Source organism: Oncorhynchus gorbuscha, linkage group LG18 (assembly GCF_021184085.1).
Source record: "Oncorhynchus gorbuscha isolate QuinsamMale2020 ecotype Even-year linkage group LG18, OgorEven_v1.0, whole genome shotgun sequence".
Classification (NCBI taxonomy): domain Eukaryota; kingdom Metazoa; phylum Chordata; class Actinopteri; order Salmoniformes; family Salmonidae; genus Oncorhynchus; species Oncorhynchus gorbuscha.
The window spans coordinates 17,763,490-17,791,336 of NC_060190.1; the positions used below are offsets into that span (position 1 = coordinate 17,763,490).

At 41.7% G+C, this 27,847-nt stretch overlaps 2 protein-coding genes across 2 annotated transcripts; one reads left to right on the forward strand and one right to left on the reverse strand.

Annotated features, from left to right (window-relative positions):
- Positions 1–1,784: 1,784 nt before the first annotated feature.
- LOC124003859 lies at positions 1,785–4,257 on the reverse strand. The gene is made up of 2 exons (XM_046312475.1): positions 4,150–4,257; positions 1,785–2,698 (listed from the first exon to the last, which is right to left on the reverse strand). Exon 2 carries the CDS (start codon positions 2,688–2,690, stop codon positions 1,896–1,898), a length of 795 nt encoding a protein of 264 aa, XP_046168431.1. The 5' UTR covers positions 2,691–2,698; positions 4,150–4,257; the 3' UTR covers positions 1,785–1,895.
- A 294-nt stretch (positions 4,258–4,551) lies between these two features.
- Positions 4,552–27,807, forward strand: commd1 (copper metabolism (Murr1) domain containing 1). The gene is made up of 3 exons (XM_046312996.1): positions 4,552–4,762; positions 5,305–5,592; positions 26,282–27,807. Exons 1-3 carry the CDS (start codon positions 4,589–4,591, stop codon positions 26,387–26,389), a joined length of 570 nt encoding a protein of 189 aa, XP_046168952.1. The 5' UTR covers positions 4,552–4,588; the 3' UTR covers positions 26,390–27,807.
- The last annotated feature ends 40 nt before the right edge of the window (positions 27,808–27,847 follow it).

Genomic DNA, 27,847 nt, shown 5'->3' on the forward strand with positions numbered 1-27,847 from the left:
ATTTCTGTCTCGGAATATATCTAGTGCATTTCAATTCAATAAGAACACATGTATGCTGCTGGGAAATAATGCTTTTAATACCCTCACCTCAGATTAAATGGCCAGTTGGCTGTTGCTGTACACATTTCTAGTCCTGTTTGTTGTGACATTTAAACTATATATTCAATAAAAACTGAGTGGGAGATGAGGTTATTATGAAACAATGTGATTTGAGAAATCGAGACTGACCATCTTATGATACTGTAAACCGTCTATAAATAGACCATATTTGACTGTAATCAGTGAACTTTGACCTAAATCACAGCTGGTGTAAGACACACAAAGATACACAGTAGTTATAAACTACTGCTTGAGAAAAAAGAAAAAAGACATTTCAATTGATATGAGAATAAATGTGTGAATCTATTTAAATGAATGTAAACGGGTAATTTTCTACATTGTAATTTGATGATTTCGAATAAAACATACATTTGGAATATTTGGAATATGAGAAACTTTAATAAATGCATTGGAACAGAAACCAAGTTAAAGAAGCTAATTCTCTCTTTCTCTTCATTAATCCTTTTCTAGGGGTATATATCTGCCAATAGCATCCCACACCTGGGAACTATAACACAAGCATAATCAATGACCTACAGTATATTCTGATTGGTCAATCTCAGTGCAATCTTAAAGCGAATAGAGAATAAAGAGTGGGAAATAGATGGGTTGATTTAATGTATGCTTTCTTTGATTGATAATGCACAAATGTTGACTTATTCCCTTTTATCAGCAGTATATGATTTATAACAAATTCACATTCTGAATGAACGCTTCATAATGAGTCTACTTTGACAGTTTATACCAGATACCCGCTTGTAAAAACCATTTTACTCATCTCTTTCTACTTTCACAAACGTTTTAACTATAAGGTGTGGTATCGGTTTGTGGTTGAAGATGGTCATACTTTTTCCCGCTTTTTATCGGAAACAATGTACTGTACTCAATCTGTGTCGCTGAAACGTTACAGATTGCGAGACAGAAATGTAAAGGTAATTTCCCATTGAGACGACATATGCAGCGTTTACCGTGACTGCGAAGTCGCCACTGAATTAAAATTTAATTTGACCCCATTTTCTCCCCAATTTCGTGGTATCCAATTGTTTAGTAGCTACTATCTTGTCTCATCGCTACAACTCCCGTATGGGCTCGGGAGAGACGAAGCTCTGCCCAGGCTCTGCCGGTTACGACAGAGCCTGGGCGCGAACCCAGAGTCTCTGGTGGTACAGCAGGCGCTGTCGCCACTGAAATTTGCCTTAATATTTCTATCACGCTGTAATGCTGAACATCCGCAATACGAATTGAATAGAGCCCTTAGTCAGTTGAATCTAAACAAGAAGCTGCTCAACCAATTAGAACAGAGCTGTTACAACACTGTGGGAAATTATTAATTATTGGCCTTGGTTTTACAGAAAATCAATTATGTACAGTTGCATTAGTGAAAGATAATTACGATTATTAAAGGGCAATCTGCAGTTCTGTATTATGTTCCAAACCTGGACCAGGTTCTGTGTTCTGTTCCAAACCAGGTAACTGGGCTGCCATTGGGCTGTAATTGTAGTTTTCTCTAGAAGTATAGAGGTTGATTATAATCTTTCAGAAATCTACACATATAAAGAAGTGATTGTATGTTGAAATAAATTATTTTTAATTAAAAAAATACTTTATTCTAAATAATTGTTTAAAAAGTGACTTAGGGTTAGGGTCACTGCTGTAGGTACAGTGTAACAATAATGAGTACTTACAATAGTGTTGCACTGTAAACCTACTTATAGGAGCACTGTAATAAATGTTGTCCACAGTTATTTCCCGATTCGTCCTGTAAGATGAACCCTTTTGACTCTCTTTGGCCCAGTCTACAGAATGACACAGCATCGCCTCTCCCGCCGAGGCTTATGGGAGTCTCTGCTCTCGGGGATACTGACAGACACATGATTTATTTTGCTCTCACAAAGCATTAAGTCATGTGGCATGTCAATCACAGACTCCCTTGATGGTGTTGGCCTGGGACTCACAACAGAGGGCCTCTTGTTGTTGACCCAGTCAGTTTGGCTGACAGCTGGTTGATAAACGGTGGTGTGGCTTCGAGCTGGAGTCTCTTGCCGCTTGACTGCTTTGACAAACATAATGCTTCTGGGGTACCCAGCTTGCCTTAGCAGCTCCTCCAGTTCCAGATTACGGATGAGCCTGACCAAACCCTTACTGATCCGATAGGTGTTCTGGCGATCAAAGGTCCTCACATCCTCGTGTTGGGTCACATAGACTTTATCCAACACCAAGCTGGGGTGAAGACTGATGATGATACGGTCCATATTGCTGTCATCATGGTAACCTTTGTAGTTCTGCCTAACGTATGGTGGCAGGTCACCTGCCCCTGGGGTATTCAGGTTGCCCATCACATAGTATGGAAAGTTCTGGTTGGGGAGCAATTGATAACAGTTACCGTCACACTCGAGTCGGTTATTGAAGTGATGGAAACCAAACTCCTTCCTTTTGGGGTTGTACAGCGCCAGCAGGTCACCATTGTTGTCGAATATGACGTAGTTATGGGAGAACCAGTGGAGCAGGTAAAGTCCATGCCTGGGCCAAGGCCTACCAAAGCCAGATGAGTTGAGGTGTCCAATTTCATTTAATGTTTTAATGTTAGCCATCGTTACACCTGAAGAGATAGGAGGAAAGAGAGAGAGGAAAACAAAATGTTTACCCTACAACTACATGACATGCCTGTCATACACAATATAGCTACACTACATGACAAAAAGTATGTGGACACCTGCTCGTCGAACATCTCATTCCAATTTCATGGGTATTAAATATGGAGTAGGTCCCACCCTTATTGTACTGATGTTATTTCCAGATTCAGTTTGGAACTCGGTAGTGAGTGTTGCAACCGAGGACAGATGATTTTTACGCGCTTCAGCACTCGGCGTTCCCGTTCTGTGAGCTTGTGTGGCCTACCACTTCTCATTTGAGACGTTTTTGGTCCTAGAAGTTTCCACTTCACAATAACAGCACTTACAGTTGACCGGGGCAGCTCTAGCAGGGCAGAAAGTTGATGAACTGACTTGTTGGAAAGGTGGCATCATATGACGGTGCCACGTTGAACGTCACTGAGCTCTTCAGTAAGGCCATTCTACTGCCAATGTTTATCTATGGAGAATGCATGGCGGTGTGCTTGATTTTATACACTTGTCAGCAACGGGTTTGCAGGCAAAAACCTGAGGAAAATCCAACCAGGAAGTGCTGTTATTCTGGAACCTCTCTTCTCCATTGCAAGCCTATCCTCCATTTAAAGCGATATCAACCAGATTCCTTTCTCTATGGCTTCCACATGGTGTGAACAGTATTTAGACATAGTTTCTGGCTTTTATTCTGAAAAATTAGCGAGAATGATCACATCGTGTCTGTGGACAGCTAGGTGTCCCCAGATTTGTGTATGCGTGAGCGCCTGAAGCAAGACCTTTTCTCTCTCTCCTATTGAAAAGGCTACCATCCGGTTGAAATATGTTAGATTATTTATTGTAAAAACAACCTGAGGATTGATTATAAAAAACGTTTGACATGTTTCTACGAACTTTACGGATACTATTTGGAATTTTCGTCTGCCTGTCGTGAACTGCACGAGCCTGTGGATTACTAAACAAAACGCACCAACCAAATGGAGGTTTTTGGATATAAAAATAATCTTTATCGAACAAAACAAACATTTATTGTGTAACTGGGAGTCTTGTGAGTGCGAACATACGAAGATCATCAAAGGTAAGGGATTAATTTGATTGGTCACGAAAGTCAGAAAAGCAATCTACTTTGTTGCTAGCTGTTTAATGTTTTGTCTGCTGAGAGAGCTGTCCTCACATAATGGCATGGTTTGCTTTCACCGTAAATCCTTTTTGAAATCTGACACGCCGGGTGGATTAATATTTTGTCAATTTTTTAAAATTATTATTAGTACTGGCTGATACTGTATTTCACAAACTATACAATAATAGGTGTTTGATGTTACAGTTACGATGCCAAATGGAGAAAACAACCTGTGATACCCCTTACTATGTTGCCATCTCTCGCTCTCTCACACACACACACACACACTCATACATACTTGCCCTGTACCTTATTTATGAAGTAGATCTGTTCTTGCTGCTTTCTTGCTGTGCGTATGCTGTGTCCTAGTGAGTGTTTTATGGGTATTATCCTGGTAGGGATTGGGCTGGGAGGCTGAAATTTAGGAAATGAAACTGAAAGTACCACATTTTTTGCATGTCAACATTAAAGACTGATTTTGAAACTTTACAAAAATTAACATATTTTTCATGTTCTACTTAGTTTGTGAAAGGTTTACAAAGGCCATACTATATTTTGAATTTTCATTATATAACACTACATTTTATCAACCTCAAGTAGCTTTCAACGATGATTGGTGTGTGTGTGCATGGATGGGTCTTCTTGGATATGTAGGCCAATCAGTGATTGATGTGCGTGAGTATGGTGAGAAACACAGCCAATGAGCGGGTATACACAACAGAAGTCACGTGACCAGTGGGGTTACAACATGGCGGATGTTGAAACGTCGAAATCTTTGAACGGTTTGCTGAACGGAATAGCACAAATAGTGTATTATAATAATGCTGAAATAACAGAGGAACTTTTGAAAAATGAACTTTATCCAGACTTAACGCAGGAGGAGTTTCGCGCGATGCATGAAAAGATGAAAGGCCTTTTAAAGGTACTGTCAACTTCTGCATTTTGTGACCATTCTCACCTGATTCCCCTCGTGTTGATTGAGAAGCTACATTATTATAGGGATAGGCTATAGGTAGCAAATGGATACATGTTTCAAATGCTCAACCTCGTCCTGCAGCCCATATGCTTGAAACCAGTTTCTCTATTGTCTTTCTTTAGCTGTCTGTACAATCTTACCAAAACAAATCTTTCAGCTCAATTGGTTAATTAAATTTGTACTATACTGTACAAATGGCCTTGTAAATAAATAGCTAGGATAGGGTGTGTGGATTCATTCATGTTGACAACAGTAGTTTTCAATGATAGATCAGTTTGTCTGTCTACAGGCTGAGATTTACCTCTCACTAGACGGCAGCACTAGAACACCTGTGTAAACACATGTCAAGTTTCCCTTCAATGTCCTTGATGTGAAGATGAAGTTGTCTACATTTCTATCTTGTCCAGGCCAAGATAATACAACTAGAAAAACGTCAACCTCTTTGTTAGACTAACAAATATTTGCTTATTTTCTTCTCCCCCCCTCAGTCTATTGCCACTGCTAACATGGATCAGGCCCAGCTGGAAGCCTTCCTGACTGCCCAGACCAGGAAGCAGGGCACGGGGGGTGTGAGCGCCGAGCAGGCGGCCGCCCTCTCCCGGTTTTGGAAGAGCCACCGGGCCCGGGTGAGGGAGAGCCTGCTGGGCCAGAGCCGCTGGGAGCCCGGCCTGAAGGGCCTCACCTGGAGGGTGGACCTCCAGACCTCAGCCAGCAGAGGGGGTGCTGTTAACATTCCCGTGGCCCTGGTGGAGCTGGAACTGGGCAGGACTGGAGAGGTGAGAGGGGAAAGGGGAGTGGGAAGAAGGAGGGGGGCGCAAGAAGCCCACTCTTTAAAATGCCAGTCACACTGACTGTACAAGCACATTACATGGCTGCCTACAATTAGACCATTGTTATGTTTTGATTCCCCAGTTGTGCTTTCAGACATAGTACATTATGGAAATCAACAGGCTTTCTCATCTGGACTTGTTCCATAATGTGCCCCAGGTGGGCGGAGTTTTGATTTTAAACCATCATCTAATTAGTCTTAAAGTGAAATTGCCACCCCCCTGGGCCACCGGGTCATGCATAGTTGAACCTCTAGGAAATGTAATGTCAATATAATGTAGGACTATGCAAACTGAGGAAGCTGAAGAGTACATGTCATTCAGAACACATCAGTGACTTTGCACTCACCTTCCTCTTTCCTGCTTTAGCAGTATATTTATTACATCGTCATAGTTTCAAATTGTTGTGTCTGATATACCAGTGCTACATATACAGTACTGGTCTGCCTCTCACCTGTTAGTCCTCAACCTAACATATTGTTGTGTCCCAAATGACACCCTATTCCCAATGTAGCACACTACTTTTGGCCCTATGAGCCCTGGTCAAAAGTAGTGCACTATATAGGAAATGGAGTGCCATTTGGGAAGCATATATAGTTGAGGGTTGGGGACTATACTGGAATTTCAATAGTATCACTGTAACCCAATATCTCACAATCCATCTAAGAATGCTGGTATGACTTTTTAATGGCACGCTATAATTTGTTTTGCAAAGGTGGTGTTCATTTTGGTTATCCCAAAAGCCTGGCCCTGTGTGTGCCTTTTTAAAAAGGTTTTCTCCTACCTCTATCATGTTATTGACCAGCATTGTTGTGGAGAGTTGGCATCTCTGTGGCTCTGCTGAGATGGCGACTTGGCTCTAGCTTCAATCCTTTTAGTCTGGAATTAGCTGATTACACTACTATTATCTTCTCTTCTTGGTATTAGTAGCAGGGAGAGTTCCAGGAAAAGTTTCACAATTATAGGTGCCAAAAGCATTGTCTTACGTCAGATAGACAATGCAACAATATTGCCTGCTGTTCGGTTGACAGACGAGAGTTGTGTAGGAGTGACGTCACCTGCCAGAAGACAATGGGCAATTCCCTGGTAACAGTGATGCTGAGAATCTGATTTTTCACTTTAAAAATGTATGTCAAACAAAAAACAATGATTTCAAAGTTAAACCATAAAGAATGACAGTTTGTGTGTGAAAGATGAGTCTCAGCATCACTCTGTTACTGGGGAATTGCCCCAATGTAAGGTCGACACTGTTAGAATGTGAGAACGAGGTGGCCTAGTACTATAAGTGAGACTTTATTGCAGTGTAGGCACATCAGTCCCAGGGAATGATTATTGTATCAATTCGTAAAAGAAAAGTACATTCAGTTTTTAGAGCTTTTTCTGCTCCTACTACAGATTTGTTTTCTAACCGCCACACTAGCTATATTTAGTTGATTATTATTACATCCATGATTGATTACAACACAGTGCATTATAAACAAGTATGATAATTTGCATCATCCCTACCAATAAACATCCTTTTTATAGCCAGTAAATGTAACTGGCCAATAGGCTCATACTCCCATATCAAGATCATTCTAAGTGTTTTAGGTTAGGATGCTGTGGGCTTTCATTAAATTTAATCTCTATGACTTGAAGGATGTAAATGACTTAGGCCTATTTCTTTATCCCATCTATAACCTATGTATCTATTAAGCTATATATAGAATCATGGCAAATGTTGATTTGTCTTTGGTTTGGTCATAGATCCGATGGAAACACATTTTCCCTAGTTTGGTTTGTAAAGTCGCTATGGAAGCCACGGCTCAGATGTCCACGTGGATATTCCGTAGAGTGTCTGAGAGGGGGAAAGTATTTTGAGGTGTGCAGCCCAAATGGCATCCTTTTCCCTATAGGGCATTACTTTTGACCAAAGGGAATAGGGTGCCCTTTGGGACGATCACCAAGTCAACTGACAGACCCCAGCAACCACCATGGAGGTTACAGGTAGAGGTCGACCGATTATGATTTTTCAACGCCGATACCGATTATTTGAGGGCACAAAAAAGCTGCTGCCGATTAATCGGCCGATTTTTAAAATGTATTTGTAATAATGACAATTACAACAATACTGAATGAACACTTATTTTAACTTAATATAATACATCAATAAAATCAATTTAGCCTCAAATAAATAATGAAACATGTTCAATTTGGTTTAAATAATGCAAAAACAAAGTGTTGGAGAAGAAAGTAAAAGTGCAATATGTGCCATGTAAGAAAGCTAATGTTTAAGTTCCTTGCTCAGAACATGTGAAAGCTGGTGGTTCCTTTTAACATGAGTCTTCAATATTCCCAGGTAAGAAGTTTTAGGTTGTAGTTATTATAGGAATTATAGGACTATTTCTCTCTATACCATTTGTATTTCATATACCTTTGACAATTGGATGTTCTTATAGGCACTTTAGTATTGCCAGTTAACAGTATAGCTTCCGTACTTCTCCTCGCTCCTACCTGGACTCGAACCAGGAACACAACGACAACAGCCACCCTCAAAGCAGCGTTACCCATGCAGAGCAAGGGGAACAACTACTCCAAGTCTCAGAGCGAGTGATGTTTGAAACGCTATTAGCGCGCACCCCGCTAACTAGCTAGTCATTTCACATCACATCGTTACACCAGCCTAATCTCGGGAGTTGATAGGCTGGAAGTCATATTGCATCAGAGCTGCTGGCAAAACGCACAAATGTGCTGTTTGAATGAATGCTTATGAGCCTGCTGGTGCCTACTGTCGCTCAGTCAGACTGCTCTATCAAATCATAGACTTAATTATAACATAATAACACAGAAATGTGAGCCTTAGGTCATTAATATGGTCGAATCCGGAAACTATCATCTCGAAAACAAGACGTTTATTCTTTCAGTGAAATACGGAACCGTTCCGTATTTAATCTAACGGGTGGCATCCATCAGTCTAAATATTCCTGTTACATTGCACTACCTTCAATGTTATGTTATAATTAGGTAAAATTCTGGCAAATTATTTCTCAATGAGCCAGGCGGCCCAAACTGTTGCATATACCCTGACTCTGCGTGCAATGAACGCAAGAGAAGTGACACAATTTCACCTGGTTAATATTGCCTGCTAACATGAATTTCTTTTAACTAAATATGCAGGTTTTAAAAAATATATATACTTATAATAATAATAATAATATATGCCATTTAGCAGACGCTTTTATCCAAAGCGACTTACAGTCATGTGTGCTCTGTGTATTGATTTTAAGAAGGGCATTGGTGTTTATGGTTAGGTACACAATGGAGCAAATACAGTCCTTTTTCACGAATGCGCACTGCATCGATTATATGCAACGCAGGACACGCTAGATAAACTAGTAATATCATCAACCATGTGTAGTTATAACTAGTGATTATAATTGAGTTTAATGCTAGCTAGCAACTTACCTTGGCTTTTTACTGCATTCGCGTAACCGGCAGGCTCCTCGTGAGGCAGGTGGTTAGAGCATTGGACTAGTTAACCGTAAAGTTTCAAGATTGTATTCCTGAGCTGACAGGGTAAAAATCTGTCGTTCTGCCTCTGAACAAGGCAGTTAACCCACCGTTCCTAGGCCGTCATTAAAAATAAGAATGTGTTCTTAACTGACTTGCCTAGTTAAATAAAGATTAAATACAGGTGTCCAAAAAATAATAATAATAAAAAATTGGCGTCCAAAATTACCGATTTCCGATTGTTTTGAAAACTGGAAATCGGCCATTCCGATTAATTGGTCGACCTCTGGGATCGACAGGTCTGGGATCAGCTTGCCCCGCCCCTTTCCCCATCTTAATCACCAACGGCCAAGCACCAAACAGTCTATTCCAGCTATAGGACGACATCTTATCTGCATGACTGAGCTACATCCATTCTATGGTTGGTTGGTGGGCTAGTTTGTCCCGCTAATGATTCTATAGCCTTGATTTTCTAGAGCGGGGTGGGCAGTTCCAGTCCTTGAGGGCCTGATTGGTGTCACTTTTCCCCATCCCTAGCAAACACACCTGATTTAATCAAATTTAATTATAAACTGAAGATCATGATAAGGTGATTATTGGAGTCAGGTGTGTTAGCTGGGGCAAAACTGTGACACTAATGTGGCCCTCGAGGACTGGAATCCCCCCCCCCTGCTCTAGAGTCAACTGCTTGAAAAGGCTATACAGAACGTTTGCTTCTGAGGGTGCTCTAGAGCCAAAAGGGGTCCCCCAGAAATATTGCACAGAAATGGCCTAATTTAACAGGAAAATGTATATGAACCATACAGAATACAATCAAGACAACATTTCAAATGGCTTCCTATTTCTTTTGCATGTCTCATCTTCTAATGGACCGGAGTGGCCCACTTTCATTCAACACACAGGCCTATTTACTCTGAATCGGGAGCTCCCTGTAGACTTGAGATAAAATGGAACATAGCATCCACTCCCACCTATTTAAATAAACTTGGAATAGCCTAATAATGGGCTGGGTGGAGTCTGCTCCGTTCCCAATGGAGCTTCAGCTTTTATCTGGGATCAAAAATATGTTCTAATCTGACCCAACCACTTCCTTGCTGTAACCACAGGCATTGAGCCTTTTCATGGATATTAAAACCGAATCAAAGCCGATTTATGAAAACATCATTTTTACTAGGGTGAATAGAAGTGGTCTGTTGACGTTTTGATTTGGCAGTGGGAGAGACTATTTCATTCATGAGAACTTTAACCAAGAATTCCAGTGTGTGTACTTCTTACAATAACGTGATAAATCAATAACTTCACTTAGTATCTAGTAGCATAGTTGTAAAATTTTCAGCATGAAAACTAGAGGCTGACAGACCATTGGTAGTCTGTGTAGAGTAAGATTAACACAGTCATATGCAATTTTTCTACAGGTTAGTCACCCCTCATCTATAAAACAAACATTAGCACAAGTCTGAATTATGCAGTATAGGTTTTCTGATGAGTAGGCCAATTTGGTTCTGTAACAGTTTGTAATTGGGTCAGTAACCAAAAGATTACTGGATCGAATCCCTGCGCTGACATGGTAAAAATCTGTCGTTCTGCCCTTGTGCAAAGCAGTCAACCCACTGTTCCCCGGGCGCCGAAGACATGGATGTGGATAGGCAGCCCTCCGGACATCTCTGATTCAGAGGGGTTGGGTTAAATGCGGAAGACTCATTCAGTTGTACAACTGACTAGGTATCCCCCTTTCCCTTTATTATTCCCTTGTGGTTTAAAAAAGCCTACATCCTACCTACACATACTATTCTCTGCAACTGACAGTTTATCAGGTGCTGTGAAATAGTAAACTAATTCTGTTGGTTTTGGGGGAGATCCCCTAAAGTAGTTGTTCAATGGATCTATTTACTTAGCTGAGGGAAGCTAAGTAAATAGCACCACTGATGGCTGTGCTCTCCCCTTTGAAGATGACCACAGTACATGCTGTACATTCTATTGAATTCTCAGAGCTCCAGTAGTAAACCATCTCTTCGTGCTGTATGAGGGTGTAGTTTACACATCTTTACATTTCATATAGCACGTTCCTGTTCTTTAGGCACGAAATGTTATGAAACATTTCAAAATGGAGGTGCTATAGGATCTTGTCCAATAAGAACACACATTTGTTTTTCCCATTGTAAAACGTTTTGTCCTACTGAACACCATTAACTAAGTCCATCCAGGTGTTGGTCTTGACTTTTCATCGGGATGACAGCCTAAGCCTTAGTTCTCCTACTGTAAGTGCATTACATTTGACAGACAGTGTTTTGGACCAGTGATCCGTGGAATCAAGAGAGGAGTTCCCAGTTGATGTTTGATTTACAAGACAAGCTTTTACCAGCAGCGACCGAACCCAACCTCCATTACCTTGTGAAGTCAAAGACATAATGCATTAACAATATCAGCCGTCAGGCAGAAAGAATGTTGACTGAATCCCTATGACCAAATAGTTTTTGTCAAAAGTGAAGGTTTGTTCTGTGTGTGTGCCAATTCAAGAGTTCGGAAAGTGAAGATATATGATAGGTATTCAGACCATTCCAATTCCTGACTATAGATGAGAGCTGGCATGTAACATTAGGTGTCTTTTAATTGAAGGGTGGAGAGTCAAGACATGGAAAGTAGAGGAGGACGATTGCTTATTACACATTGTCTCCCTGTCCTATTTTCTCAGGATGCTGGCTTATAACTGTCTTTACATGTCGATGTGTTCACCTACATGTCAATCATTGGCAAACATAGAAGGCATGACCAATTATTTTCTCCACACAGGTGATTTCTCAGAGGACTGCACAGAGAAATCTTAAATAAAAACATATCCGCTTGTTTTCTCTCCCGTCATTCTTCCGTTTTGTTGTAATGGGAGCACACTTGTATTCCCAGGGTATCCAGCCTGGTCTCATAGACTAGACGTAACACAGTAAATGTAAATCCGTCCCACTCAAATTAGTATGGATACATAAGACCGATGGTTCCTGAAGGCAAAAAGGAAAGTAGGATGGGCGTAGAACGTGAACATCTACAGTGCCTTGCGAAAGTATTCGGCCCCCTTGAACTTTGCGACCTTTTGCCACATTTCAGGCTTCAAACATAAAGATATAAACCGGTATTTATTTGTGAAGAATCAACAACAAGTGGGACACAATCATGAAGTGGAACGACATTTATTGGATATTTCAAACTTTTTTAACAAATAAAAAACTGAAAAATTGGGCGTGCAATATTATTCAGCCCCTTTACTTTCAGTGCAGCAAACTCTCTCTAGAAGTTCAGTGAGGATCTCTGAATGATCCAATGTTGACCTAAATGACTAATGATGATAAATACAATCCACCTGTGTGTAATCAAGTCTCCGTATAAATGCACCTGCACTGTGATAGTCTCAGAGGTCCGTTAAAAGCGCAGAGAGCATCATGAAGAACAAGGAACACACCAGGCAGGTCCGAGATACTGTTGTGAAGAACTTTAAAGCTGGATTTGGATACAAAAAGATTTCCCAAGCTTTAAACATCCCAAGGAGCACTGTGCAAGCGATAATATTGAAATGGAAGGAGTATCAGACCACTGCAAATCTACCAAGACCTGGCCGTCCCTCTAAACTTTCAGCTCATCCAAGGAGAAGACTGATCAGAGATGCAGCCAAGAGGCCCATGATCACTCTGGATGAACTGCAGAGATCTACAGCTGAGGTGGGAGACTCTGTCCATAAGACAACAATCAGTCGTATATTGCACAAATCTGGTCTTTATGGAAGTGGCAAGAAGAAAGCTATTTCTTAAAGATATCCATAAAAAGTGTTGTTTAAAGTTTTGCCACAAGCCACCTGGGAGACACACCAAACATGTTAAAGAAGGTGCTCTGGTCAAATGAAACCAAAATTGAACTTTTTGGCAACAATGCAAAACGTTATGTTTGGCGTAAAAGCTACACAGCTCATCACCCTGAACACCCTATCCCCACTGTCAAACAGCATCATGGTTTGGGCCTGCTTTTCTTCAGCAGGGACAGGGAAGATGGTTAAAATTGATGGGAAGATTTGATGGAGCCAAATACAGGACCATTCTGGAAGAAAACCTGATGGAGTCTGCAAAAGACCTGAGACTGGGACGGAGATTTGTCTTCCAACAAGACAATGATCCAAAACATAAAGCAAAATCTACAATGGAATGGTTCAAAAATAAACATATCCAGGTGTTCGAATGGCCAAGTCAAAGTCCAGACCTGAAGCCAATCGAGAATCTGTGGAAAGAACTGAAAACTGCTGTTCACAAATGCTCTCCATCCAACCTCACTGAGCTCGAGCTGTTTTGCAAGGAGGAATGGGAAAAAATGTCAGTCTCTCGATGTGCAAAACTGATAGAGACATACCCCAAGCGACTTACAGCTGTAATCGCAGCAAAAGGTGGCGCTACAAAGTATTAACTTAAGGGGGCTGAATAATTTTGCACGCCCAATTCTTCAGTTTTTGATTTGTTAAAAAAGTTTGAAATATCCAATAAATGTCGTTCCACATCATGATTGTGTCCCACTTGTTGTTGATTCTTCACAAATAAATACAGTTTTATATCTTTATGTTTGAAGCCTGAAATGTGGCAAAAGGTCGCAAAGTTCAAGGGGGCCGAATACTTTCGCAAGGCACTGTAGCAAGTCAAAGGTTATGAGTTCATCATGGACAATTTTAGCTAATTAGCAACTTTTCAACTACTTGCTACTTTGCAACTACTTAGCATATTAGCTAACCCTTCCCCTAAATCTAACATTAACCCTTACCCTACCCATTAACCCAACTCCTAAACTTAACCCTAACCCCTAGCCTAGCTAACGTGAGCCAGCAAGCTAATATTAGCCACCTTTCTGTAATTCGTAACATGTTATATGTTTTGCAAATTTGTTACATACTGTACATTTAACAAACTCGTAACGCAATACGAATTGTAATTTGTAAAATATCATACGAAATGGTGATGGACACCTACAAATGAATACGTACCATATCATACCAAATGGAGTGTCTCAGATTTACATACAGAATAATAAGAAATGCTCTGAGACCAGGTTGGGGTATCATATTTCACAATAGGCCCCAGCTCTGTTTTGGCTAGCACTCTCATTATCTCATATATTATTGTTTTTCCAGTAAACAAATGCATTAGCGTGCCGCACGATCCTGAGCGTGGCCCTTTGAGTGTATTAAATGAGTTCTCTAATATATGATGACAGATCCGATAGACTCGTAGGTGTCTCCAATACTGAAGAGAGGAATGGGTGTAGCAACAGTGAGTCAGCATTCGAACTCTGTGTGCATCCCAAATGGCCCTATATAGTGCACTACTTTTGATCAGAGCCTATCGTCCTCAAGAATAGTGCAACCTATATAGAGAATAGATTGCCATGACCTTGAGACGCAGCCCAACTTGTGAAACTACTGTATTCAGACCTAAGGAGTTGTTGGTGGTTATTTGGTTATGCACACAATGGGGATGGAAGATAGATTGGATAGGACTACAGTTGTCTGTCGGTTGACCTGTAGTGTGTCTAAAATGACAGTTTGTATTCAGTGTCTTCTATGAGTCATTTTGTATTACACATTTTAGTTGCCTGTCAGTGTTTAGCAAACCATTGTCTCTGTTAATTGTGCCAGGTATGCTGTGTAGGCCTATAAAGCATATCATTCAGTTTGTGCTGTTAACAGTGTGTAGGCAAAACATAAACACTTGCATACTGTTAATGCTCCTTCTATGAGAACTCAAAAACACTTGAGTGCATCGATGGTCTGCAACATAGTTCATTCTCAATGCATTTTCCCTCCACACATGGCTAGCATAACAGCACATACACTATCGTTCAAAAGTTTGGGGTTACTTAGAAATTTTCTTATTTTTGCATTGAAATAACATCCAATTGATCAGAAATACAGTGTAGACATTATTCATGTTGTAAATGACTGGCTACTCCAGGCTAACGTCCCTGTCCCGAAGCAAGCAACAGTTAGCATGGAGCTAGCCTCGAGCTAAGCCCATCTCCCGGCTAGCCAAAGAGGTCCACCAGCCAATTTTTGGGCTACAATACCGCTTTTGCCAATTAGCCTGGACCCTTTACTGCCGACACGGAGCCCCGCCGATCCATCACGGCAGGTCTGCCGAGGTAACCGTCCGAGGTGGTTTCAACAGGCTCCTCCGTTGCGACCTTGCCGGAAGCCCATCTGCTAGCCCTGTGTCTCCAGCTCGCCTAAGGTAGCAGCGACTATGGAATTGGCTCCCTGACTTATCTAGTGCTACTCATTGGACCCTATGATCACTTGGCTACACATACCACTTCCTAATGTTAATATGCTTTGTCTATTGCTGTTTTGGTTGGTGAATATCTTATTTCACTGAAGAGCCCCTAGCCCTGCCCAATATGCCTTAGATGGCCCTTTTGTTCCACCTCCCACACATGCAGTGACTTCACCTGGCTTAAATGGTGCCTCTAGAGACAACCTCTCATCGTCACTTAATGCCTAGGTTTACCTCCACTGTACTCACATCCTACCATACCCTTGTCTGTACATTATCACATAACTATTCTTCTGCGCCCAGAAATCTGCTCCTTTGACTCTGTTCCGAATGCACTACACGACCAGTTCTTATAGCCGTACCCTTATCCTACTCCTCCTCTGGTGATGTAGAGGTTAACCCCGGCCCTGTAGCCCCCAGCACCACTCCCATTCCCCATGCACTCTCATTTGTTGACTTCTGTAACCGTAAAAGCCTTTGTTTCATGCATGTTAATATTAGAAGCCGCCTCCCTAAGTTTGTTTTATTCACTGCTTTAGAACACTCCTCCAACCCTGTCATAGCTGTGTCTGAATCATGCCTTAGGAAGGCCAACAAAGATCCTGACATTTCCATTCCTAAGTATAACAGCTTCCAAAAAAAATAGAACAGCCAAAGGAGGTGGAGTTAGCCTGCAGAGTTCTGTCGTACTATCCAAGTCTGTGCCCAAACAATTCGAGCTTACACCATAGATGGGGGGTGGGGGTAAAATCAATTCACATATCTTCACGGTTCGTACTGTTACGTGACCTAAACTGGAATCTAAGCTAGATTCCCTCAATCTCACACAAATTATTAAGGAACCTACCAGGTACAACCCTAAATCTGTAGCCATGGGCACCGTCTTAGACATCATCCTGACCAACTTGCCCTCTAAATGCACCTCTGCTGTCTTCAACCAGGATCTCAGCGATCACTGCCTCATTGCCTGCGTGTGTAATGGGTCCGCGGTCAAATGACCACCCCTCATCATTGTCACACGCTCCCTAAAACACTTCAGCGAGCAGGCCTTTCTTATCGACCTGGCCCGGGTATCCTGGAAGGATATTGACCTCATCCCGTCAGTAGAGGATACCTGGTTTCTCTTGAAGTGCTTTCCACGCCATCTTGAATAAGCATGCCCCGTTCAAAGAATGTAGAACTAAGAACAGATACAGCCCTTGGTTCACCCCAGACTTGACTGCCCTTGACCAGCACAAAAATATCCTGTGGCGTTCTTCATTAGCATCAAATAGCCCCCGCAGTATGCAACTTTTCAGGGAAGTCAGGAACCAATATACCCAGTTAGTTAGGAAAGCTAAGGCTAGCTTTTTCAAACAGAAATTCGCATCCAGTAGCACTAATTCAAAAAGGTTTTGGGACACTGTAAAGTCCATGGAGAATAAGAGCACCTCCTCCCAGCTGCCCACTGCACTGAGGCTAGGAAACACTGTCACCACTGATAATCCTTGACAATCAATCATTTCAATAAGAACCTACCCCAGCAGCAACTTGCCCAAGCCCCCCTGCTTCTCCTTCACCCAAATCCAGACAGCTGATGTTCTGAAAGAGGTGGAAAATCTTGATCCCTACAAATCAGCTGGGCTAGACAATCTGGACCTTCTCTTTCTAAAATGATCCACCGAAATTGTTGCAACCCCTATTACTAGCCTGTTCAACCTCTCTTTCGTATCGTCTGAGATCCCCAAAGATTGGAAAGCTGTCATGGTCATCCCCCTCTTGATGGATGTAGTCCATCACAGTGCCATCCGTTTTGTCACCAAAGCGCCATATACTACCCACCACTGCGATCTGTATGCTCTCGTTGGCTGGCCCTCACTACATATTCGTCGCCAAGCCCACTGGCCCCAGGTCATCTATAAGTCTTTGATATGTAAAGCCCCGCCTTATCTCAGCTCACTGGTCACCATAGCAACACCCACCCGTAGCATGCGCTCCAGCAGGTATATTTCACTGGTCATCCCCAAAGCCAACACTTACTTTGGCCGTCTTTCCTTACAGTTCTCTGCTGCCAATGACTGGAACGAATTGCAAAAAAGCCTTATCTCCCTCACTAACTTCAAGCATCAGCTGTCAGAGCAGCTTACCGATTACTGTGCCTGTACACAGCCAATATGTAAATAGCACACCCAACTACCTCATCCCCATATTGTTTATTTATCCTCTTGCTTTTTTGCAACCCAATATCTCTACTTGCATATCATCTGCACATCTATCACACATAATGTTAAATTGTAATTATTTTGCCTCTATGGCTATTAATTGCCTTACCTCCATACTATTCTACATTTGCACACACTGTACAATGATTTTTCTATTGTGTTATTGACTGTACGTTTGTTTGTAAATCTGTTGTTTTTGTCGCACTGCTTTGCCTTATCTTGGCCAGGTTGTAAATGAGAACTTGTTCTCAACTGCCTACCTGGTTAAATAAAGGTGAAATCAATTTAAAAAACCAGTGACGAGGTGACCCCGGGATGCTTGCCTTCTAGTCAGAGTTGCAAAGAAAAGGCCATATCTGACTGGCCAATAAAAAGAAAAGTTTAAGATGGGCAAAAGAACAGACACTGGACAGAGGGACTCTACCTCGAAGGCCAGCGTCCCGGAGTCGCCTCTTCACGGTTGATGTTGAGACTGGTGTTTTGCGGGTACTATTTAATGAAGCTGCCAGGTGACGACTTTTTCAGGGGGCTGTTTCTCAAACTAGACACTAATGTACTTGTCCTCTTGCTCAGTTGTGCACCGGGGCCTCGCATGGACGAGCCTTAATTTCTCAGAACAAGAATAGACTGACAAGTTTCAGAAGAAAGTTCTTGTTTCTAGTCATTTTGAGCCTGTAATCGAACCCAAAAATGCTGATGCTCCAGATACTCAACTAGTCTAAAGAAGGCCAGTTTTGTTTCTTTAATCAGCACAACCGTTTTCAGCTGTGCTAACATAATTGCAAAAGGGTTTTCTAATGATCAATTAGCCTTTTAAAATTCTGAACTTGGATTAGCTAACACAACGTGCTATTGGAACACAGGAGTGATGGTTGCAGATTTTTTAAATTTAAATTTTAAATTTTATTTCACCTTTATTTAACCGGGTAGGCTAGTTGAAAACAAGTTCTCATTTGCAACTGCGACCTGGCTAAGATAAAGCATAGCAGTGTGAACAGACAACAACACAGAGTTACACATGGAGTAAACAATAAACACGTCAATAACAGTAGAAACAAAAAAAAATTATCTATATACATTGTGTGCAAAAGGAATGAGGAGGTAGGCAATAAATAGACCATAGGAGTGAATATTTACAATTTAGCAGATTAACACTGGAGTGATAAATGATCAGATGAACATGTGCAGGTAGAGATACTTGTGTGCAAAAGAGCAGAAAAGTAAATCAAATAAAAAACGTATGGAAATGAGGTAGGTAAATTGGGTGGGCTATATACCGATGGACTATGTACAGCTGCAGCTGCTCAGATAGCAGATGTTTAAAGTTGGTGAGGGACATAAGTCTCCAACTTCAGAGATTTTTGCAATTCGTTCCAGTCGCAGGCAGCAGAGAACTGGAAGGAAATGTGGCCAAATTAGGTTTTGGCTTTAGGGATGATCAGTGACCTACACCTGCTGGAGCGCGTGCTACGGATGGGTGTTGCCATCGTGAACTGAGAAGGCGGAGCTTTACTTAGCATAGACTTGTAGATGACCTGGAACCAGTGGGTCTGGCGGCGAACATGTAGCGAGGGCCAGCCGACTAGAGCATACAGGTCGCAGTGGTGGGTGGTATAAGGTGCTTTAGTAACAAAACGGATGGCACTGTGATAAACTGCATCCAGTTTGCTAAGTAGAGTATTGGAAGCTATTTTGTAGATGACATCGCCGAAGTTGAGGATCGGTAGGATAGTCAGTTTTACTAGGGTAAGTTTGCCAGCGTGAGTGAAGGAGGCTTTGTTGCGAAATAGAAAGCCGACTCTAGATTTGATTTTTTTTTGTGATGTTTGTTTCAGCGAACGGTTGAAAAGCATGCATTTGGTTTTACTAGCGTTTAAGAGCATTTGGAGGCCACAGGAAGGAGTGTTGTATGGCATTGAAGCTTGTTTGGAGGTTAGATAGCACCGTGTCCAAGGAAGGGCCAGAAGTATACAGAATGGTGTCGTCTGCGTAGAGGTGGATCAGGGAATCGCCCGCAGCAAGAGCAACATCATTGATATATACAGAGAAAAGAGTCGGCCCGAGAATTTAACGCTGTGGTACCCCCATAGAGACTGCCAGAGGACCGGACAACATGCCCTCCGATTTGACACACTGAACTCTGTCTGCGAAGTAGGTGGTGAACAAGGCAAGGCAGTCATTAGAAAAACCGAGGCTATTGAGTCTGCCGATAAGAATGTGGTGATTGACAGAGTCGAAAGCCTTGGCCAGGTCGATGAAGACGGCTGCACAGTACTGTCTTTTATTGATGGCGGTTATGATATCGTTTAGTACCTTGAGCGTGGCTGAGGTGCACCCGTGACCGGCTCGGAAACCGGATTGCACAGCGGAGAAGTTACGGTGGGATTCGAGATGGTCAGTGATCTGTTTGTTGACTTGGCTTTCGAAGACCTTAGATAGGCAGGGCAGGATGGATATAGGTCTGTAACAGTTTGGGTCCAGGGTGTCTCCCCCTTTGAAGAGGGGGATGACCGCGGCAGCTTTCCAATCCTTGGGGATCTCAGATGATACGAAGGAGAGGTTGAACAGGCTGGTAATATGGGTTGCGACAATGGCGGCGGACAGTTTCAGAAATAGAGGGTCCAGATTGTCAAGGTTTTGCAGCTCTTTCAGAACATTTGCTATCTGGATTTTTGGGTAAAGGAGTAGCTGCGGGGGGGAGGGGGGGCAGCCGTTGAGAAATGCTTGTTGAAGTTTTCGATTATCACAGATTTATCGGTGGTGACCGTGTTACCTAGCCTCAGTGCAGTGGGCAGCTGGGAGGAGGTGCTCTTGTTCTCCATGGACTTTACAGTGTTCCAGAACTTTTTGGAGTTAGAGCTACAGGAAGCTAATTTCTGCTTGAAAAAGCTGGCCTTTGCTTTCCTGACTGACTGTGTGTATTGGTTCCTGACTTCCCTGAACAGTTGCATATCTCGGGGACTATTCGATGCTATTACAGTCCTCTGTAAGCCTATGGATATTCCATAAAAAAATTCTGCCATTTCCAGCTACAATAGTCATTTACAACAAACACCTACACTGTATTTCTGATCAATTTGATGTTATTTTAATGGACAATTTTTTTTTTTGCTTTTCTTTCAAAAACAAGGAAATTTCTAAGTGACCCCAAACTTTTGAACGGTAGTTTACTTAACCAACCAGGATAAACACTTATCATTCAATATACAGTATCAGTAATATCTTCACTAGTAACCAAACAGGACCTACCTGAATTTTTCCAATAAGAAATGCTTGTTTTTGTTGCAAAACTTTTGCTATGTTGTGCACTAATGAATATACAGCCCTGGTTACCTGTGTTTTTTGTCATGTTCATCCCGAACGGGCATGTGGCACTGTGTGGATGTGGGTCACTGTGCGGTCAAGCCCATTGAGAACATGTACAGGTGATCGGTTGCCGGTGCAACTGGTGTCAGCAGTCGCTCTGGTGTCTGAGGCAGTTGGGGCTGGCCTGCTTCATTGCCAACGGCACTGCTGGGCAGGGATTTTGGGCCCCATGAAAAGATATCACTTTGGGCCCCACCACCACAGGCCACACCAACCCTGCGCAATTGCTGTAACCACACACCTCCAGAACCCAATCAACCCACTCAAAGATTTAAATAATTCTACCTTTGCAGCCTTGCAACTCTCTTGTAGTCCAATATTTACTGACAGTGAGCTGTGAAAATATAACACTGTGCAGACATGCATGCAACATTCTGCATACAGTGGAATTCACTATTTGATGCAAGACTGATACCCTCTATAAGAAATGTGCTGAAGGCCATCTTTTACAGTCTAAATGTCATTTTAATGGTAAGATTATTGAATGGAAAGTTATTTTAACATTAATGAATGACTTAAAAAAAATATAACTTAAATAAACATTAACCTCTACATTATCTATAGAATGATATAACAAACAAAATAATAAAATCAGCATCCGATTTTTTTGAACTAAGTATACATACCAACTAGAAAATAAGCAGCTGTAGAAGTGGAAATGGGAAAACAAAATGGAAATGAAAAGGCCTGATGGTGGTGCTTCATGATCAGTGATTGGCACACAGAAAGGACTTTATCCTCACTAATCTTCCCAACTTTCAGAACAGCAGAAAATTATTCTACAATTTTTTCAGTGGTGTGAAACCTAGTGTCCAAGTCACTTATGGTGATGTCCATGGCAGTAAAAAAAAAACGTGTTCTGAAACACCATCGCTGCACTGTCCTGAGCTGTCTCTTCATGAAGTCTCATCATGGAATCTCTTCCTTTTCCTCTGGCGGCTGTGTGTCTTGCTAAATTGAGGTGCAACATCCATTTGCGTAGCAATCAGTGTTGCCTCAGACAGGAGAGACTCCCATCATCTTTAGGGGCGGCAGGTAGCCTACTGGTTAGAGCGTTGGGCCAGTAACAGAAAGGTTGCTAGATCAAATCCCTGAGCTGACAAGGTAAAAATCTGTCTTTCAGCCATCATTGTAAATACAAAAATGTGTTCTTAACTGACTTGCGATTAACTATGCAATTATTTGTTCTTAACTGACTAGCCTAGTTAAATAATAAATAAATAAATATATTTATGAGCCTGCATATATTCCTTTAAAGGCTCTGATTTTGGCTGCCTCTGTGTCAAGTGAGATTTTTCGTGACTGGACAATCACATTCCTGTCCTCAATGCCTAGCAGTACCTACAATTATTCAACACAATGCTGCTCACGTTTATTCAACACAATGCTGCTCACGTCCTTCCTTCATTTGGGAGTAGGGCTGGTTCAGGGGGATGGGTTTGACAGGCCTGCTGAGTCTGATGCTGCATCTGAGCCTGGCACCAGGCAGGGGCTGGGACAACTGATTTGGTATTGCATTGATTTACATGTCGGCTGAAAGAGGAACGAAATGTAAACACTCGGAAATGTTCTGTTTAGATATTAAGTAACTAATGTTAGGGGAGCAAAAAGTAGGCTACGGACTAAGCTAACAGGTTAATTCCCACCACTCACAGACTACACCCACCTTCCTTTGTGAAAAATTGGGTGACATACTGTCGTCCTTTATTTTCTCTCTCCTGTCTTTCTTTCCTTTCGTTTTTGGAAGCCTGATTTGTCTGGAAGCCTGATTTGTCTATAGGAAGCTGAGACCTGATGCTCCACCGGTACTCCTCACTCGCAATTCACTGCTACGGTTCGCGCCTGGTTTGGGGGCAGGACCGAACCATTAGATGTAAATATATGGGGGGGGGGTTGTGCAATACGGAGGCTCTCCGGATGTTTACTTTTTTTGCCAAAAACAAGAAAATAAAAATAAACTGTTTTATTAGTACAAAGTAAAATAAATATTATATTAATGATATGTACAAAAAAATATTAACCTAAAGTTCTAATTTTCAGTCACAAGCGCCACTATTCCCCCTCATCCCCCCCATACGGCGCCCCTGCTGCTGGGGCTCCCATTTCCCTCAGATCTCTTGTCTGCCACTCCCCTGGTACTGAGAATGAGGCCAGCAGAGCAGCACGCCCTTGAAGACAAGACACCACTTAATTGAAGTCTCTACAGTGCTGTTGTATGAGAGGAGTTATTCATAAATTAAGTTGCTGTCACTATGGTGAATTTACTACCTTTTTTCACCTCAGAGGAGAGGAAGGTTATTTTGTAAAAAAAAATTTTGACTGAATATCCAAAACATACGATATGATATACTTGCAGTGAAGCTGCTCAACAACTACACCACACCAGTCATCCACCTGACTCCCATCCAGAGTGACACACACATCCAGGGTTAATGCCCTGCTCAAGGGCACGTTGACAGATCTCCCACCAGGCCAAAAAAACATGAACACGAACCCTCTAAGATTCCCCCCCACAGATCCCCAACTGCTGTCTCTGAACCATTCGAGACCCCCACCCCCCACACAATTCATTCCATTCCCCAGCCCCAAGAACCTCTAATGCACCAACAACCTAGAAAATGAACTAGAGAGGAAAAAGACAGAAGAAAACAGCAAACAACAATGAAAAAACAAAAAAACAAAGGACATCAAGGACAACTAAAATCATAACAGCAATGCCAACTGTATATGTTTGTGTTTATGTCTGGCACTATTGTGTGTGTGTGTGTGTGTGTGTGTGTGTGTGTGTGTGTGTGTGTTTATTTGACTGAGTGTGTGTATATGCATGTGTACAAACACCTGCACGGCATCAGCCTCGGGCAAACCGGCATTAGCTGTAAAAACACTGCCCCTCAGTGTCAGTAGAGGAAGATTAGGATTGAGGTGTGCCTCATATGGTACTTAGTTTAGTAGGCCTTTTTGGTCTTTTTATTTAACTAGGCAAGTCAGTTAAGAACAAATTCTTATTTACATTGACGGCCTACCCTAGCCAAACCCTATTGGACTCCCCATCATGGCCAGATGTGATTCAAAACAGGGACTGTGGTGATGCCTCTTGCACTGAGATGCAGTGCCTTAGACCGCTGCAACACTCGGGAGTCTGTATTAAGGCTAATGAGGAGCACTTGTACAGTAATTGTTTTGCAGTATAATAAAAGTAAATGATTATAGGTGTTTCAGGGCTTTGTCCTTTCAGCCTATGCAAGGAGATTACACAGAGTAACTGCATCTTAACTTGACTTATCAAGTCCTACTCACTAAGCCACAATGTTTGTGTTTTATAGAGTTGAGTGACAGTTGAACAATGCGAGTAGGATTCCATTAAGCTGAGTTATACGAGGTGGACAGATAGCTTCAAGAGCGTCCTCTCTCTCGCCAACCGAAATTAACACTGAATCGTCCCAGGCAACAGACACGCTTCAAACCCTGTGCTTCAAACAAACAAATGACTACGGAAAGAAATAAGGCAGCGGTAGCCAGTAACCAGGCAACCGTTCTTTTAAGAGAGGTGATAGGGCCATTGTAGTGATGTGCACTCTCGGGAACAAACAGACTAACAAAGACATGGACAGATGGAAGGTCTTGTGTCCTATTGTGGCCACCCAGGGACGTTCATTCATTTTTCAGTGGCATGTAATGAAGACGCTACATATCATAGAAATTGATGAGTAGATCGGCCAATCACACGATCTGCACATGGTCTGTGTACGCTGCGACTCATTTGAAAATATACTCTGACTCAAGTATCCCAAAATGTTTTGCGTGCCAGCAATCAACTTTTCAAGATGTTTAACTTTCAAAATACTGAAATACATCTGTTATGATGCAAGTTATAATTTAGAAAACTTGATTGCTGACATACAACCCATTTTGGGACTATATCAACCATGGGCTAGTGAAACATACCAAAATGTAGTTTTTGGGGTGGATTTTTTTATTTTAAAAGCAGGTGCTATAGTTGCTCTCCTGGCTTTACTTCACTGTTCTGGGATCAGCTTCCGTATTCTAGTCATATCTGTGACCATTATGAGTTAAACATGATGCCACAAAACATGTTAAGACTCAAAAGTAGCTCTTCAAGGGGTATGGATGTCCTTGGACAGTCAACTGTTTTTTTAGGTCTTCTCCTCCTTTTTCCTCATTTGTCCTTCATCCCCTGTTCCTGTCGTCATCTCTCTTTTGATGGCACGCTGGTTAAAGGTCACATTCTCACTAGTGATATTGGAGGCTATTTTTGAAATGCCTCAGAGACATGAGAGAATGAAAGTGAGTTTCTAGGGACCCTGCTATAAATGGGGAAAACTCAAATGACTGTGCTACAGGCAAAGTGTCGCTATATTTAGGCCAACTGTTGCCTTTTATTTGTGTCAGTAATTAACACTAGCTGTACCTCCTAGGTCATCTACCGCACGCACCACTTAACAACAGTCTTCTGAAATCATTGTCCACTGTATTAGTTTCTTGGTAACACATTAAAAATAACTTTCTTGAATAAGCATCCTTTATAAACCGTCATAAAAATACATGTGTTTTATTACCATTAGTCCTTTTTAGTTTGTTGTCCGTTGGAAAGAGAAAGAACAAGTGTTTGGTCCTAACTGAATGTGTCTGGACCACATCCTGGTTCTAGGCTTCTCTTTTCTGTTAACTTTCCGACCCCATTTTCAAACACACCTCTTCCTGTAGCACAGTGTTGAAATATGCTTTTAAAAGGCTCAACGGATGTCAAACTGGCTTAGATCTCAGGTGCCATCTATAGCACCACTTCATAACAAAGTCTAGTTCTTTCAGCTCTATGATGTCATACAGTGGATGTTTATAGGAGTTTCCTAATCTGACCTTTGCTCCTGCTTTATGTGGCTGAGAGCTTGGACCTTAAAATATAACTTGATGTGAGTAAAGTCCTTCTGTAGCTCAGTTGGTAGAGAATGGCGCTTGTAACGCCAGGGTAGTGGGTTCGATCCCCGGGACCACCCATACGTAGAATGTATGCACACATGACTGTAAGTCGCTTTGGATAAAAGCATCTGCTAAATGGCATATATTATTATATTATTATTATTATTAAAGGTTCCTGTTATCACAATGTTTCTGATGTCTCGTCAGTTGAGCTACATCCCTCAACCCATCATCCATGAAGTAGGCTCTACTGCCTGCTGTCTTGGTCTTAATATACTGTCCCTATTTTCCCTTTGCCTTCCTTCCTTCCCCCACTCCTTTCCCTCTTCTCCGTTCTCGTTTTCCTTCCAGGATTCAGACTTTGTGTGTCTGGAGTTTGACGAGGCGAAGGTGAACCAGGTGTTGAAGAAGATGGCAGAGATCCAGGAGAGCATCGACGCCATCGTACACCGCAGCTAGGGTCTACATTTCTGTGTGAAATAGGAGAGAAACGTCCCCGTTCTATAAAAACAATAAGTGGTTTCCAGTCTTTTCCTGTCATTTCTTTTCATTCTATGACTTGGACAGAATCCATTAGCCTGCCAGGTAGCAGACAGGAAAACTATGCATTATAGATGTATCTTTATACCTTATTTACTGTACACACTGGCTAGCTCATTTCTTACAGTAAGTCCTATCTGTTGAGTCTAACAAATGGGATATTGTTCTATCAATGCTAGAGAGAACCTGCTGTTTTGTTTTTTTTGTGGCCGGGATGGAAGACTTCTTTTCACGTACAGAACATACAGTACTATTATGCTTGATTTACAATTAGTGCAATGTCCATTTTGTACATACCCGTTGCCATTCCAGACAGTGATACATTGATATTTCAGTTCAAGCCTAGTAAACCTAACATCCCCTTGCTTAATTTTGGGCAGACAACTTGTACGATATCGTTGTTCCCAAAGGAACTGCTTCTTCCCACACTATTTCTAGCCCCTCAACATTCCGGCTGCCTGACCTGGTCTGAACTTTCCGTACTGGGCACAGGCCAGGGGTGTAGGCTGTTCAGTGAGATGAGACATTCACAACATTGCAAGTAGAAATAGAAATGACAAGATTTGCTATTCTACATGACAGACAAGCCTATCTGTTGTACATGCAAAATAATGATCTGAATATATTGTATGGTTGCACCCTCCTGGACAGACCCACATGCTGTCCCAATTGGCCCAATGTCTTAAATATCCATATTTTCTTGTCTCACTTATTTTATATTGATTGGAAAGACTTTTGATTGTTGAAAAGCAAAATGATGGAAAGTATCTGGTCCTTTGAACTGTCAGTGATCATAGAAGAGAAAGAATGAACATTTATTCATCCATAGTGATGTCATAAAGATGAATTTGTACAATAAAGGTTAGAGCTGGGACGATAAACCAAAAATGATTGATACTGACCGAACCAACATTTTTCTCTAACATTTGACTGATATTGATATTAACGATAAGTAGCCTTTACTAGAGGAATGTGTAGTTTAAAGACAATCAGTAAGTCTGCTAATATACGCTATTTCTAACTAGATAATCGATAGCTACAACATTCAAAGTAGTAGTTTTAATGGTAATACAAAAGAAGTAACTGGTGCACATTCATGTTATCAATGTATTCAGTTTGTCGTTATCGTGATAATTCAGTCAATTTATCGTGATTTGTCCATATCGCCCAACTCTAATGAAAGGTCCATGTCATCTTGTTACCCCCATTTGCAGAATGGGATATCAACCCACACTTTGGATCAGGTGTTAAAAAAATATATATTAAACTGTAACAAAAATGTATCAAGGCCTGCTTTTCATGTTGTCTTTGTAATGAATAAACCAAAGTTAAAGGACCCCCACACTTATTTTTGTGTCGTCCGCATTCCAAAAACCA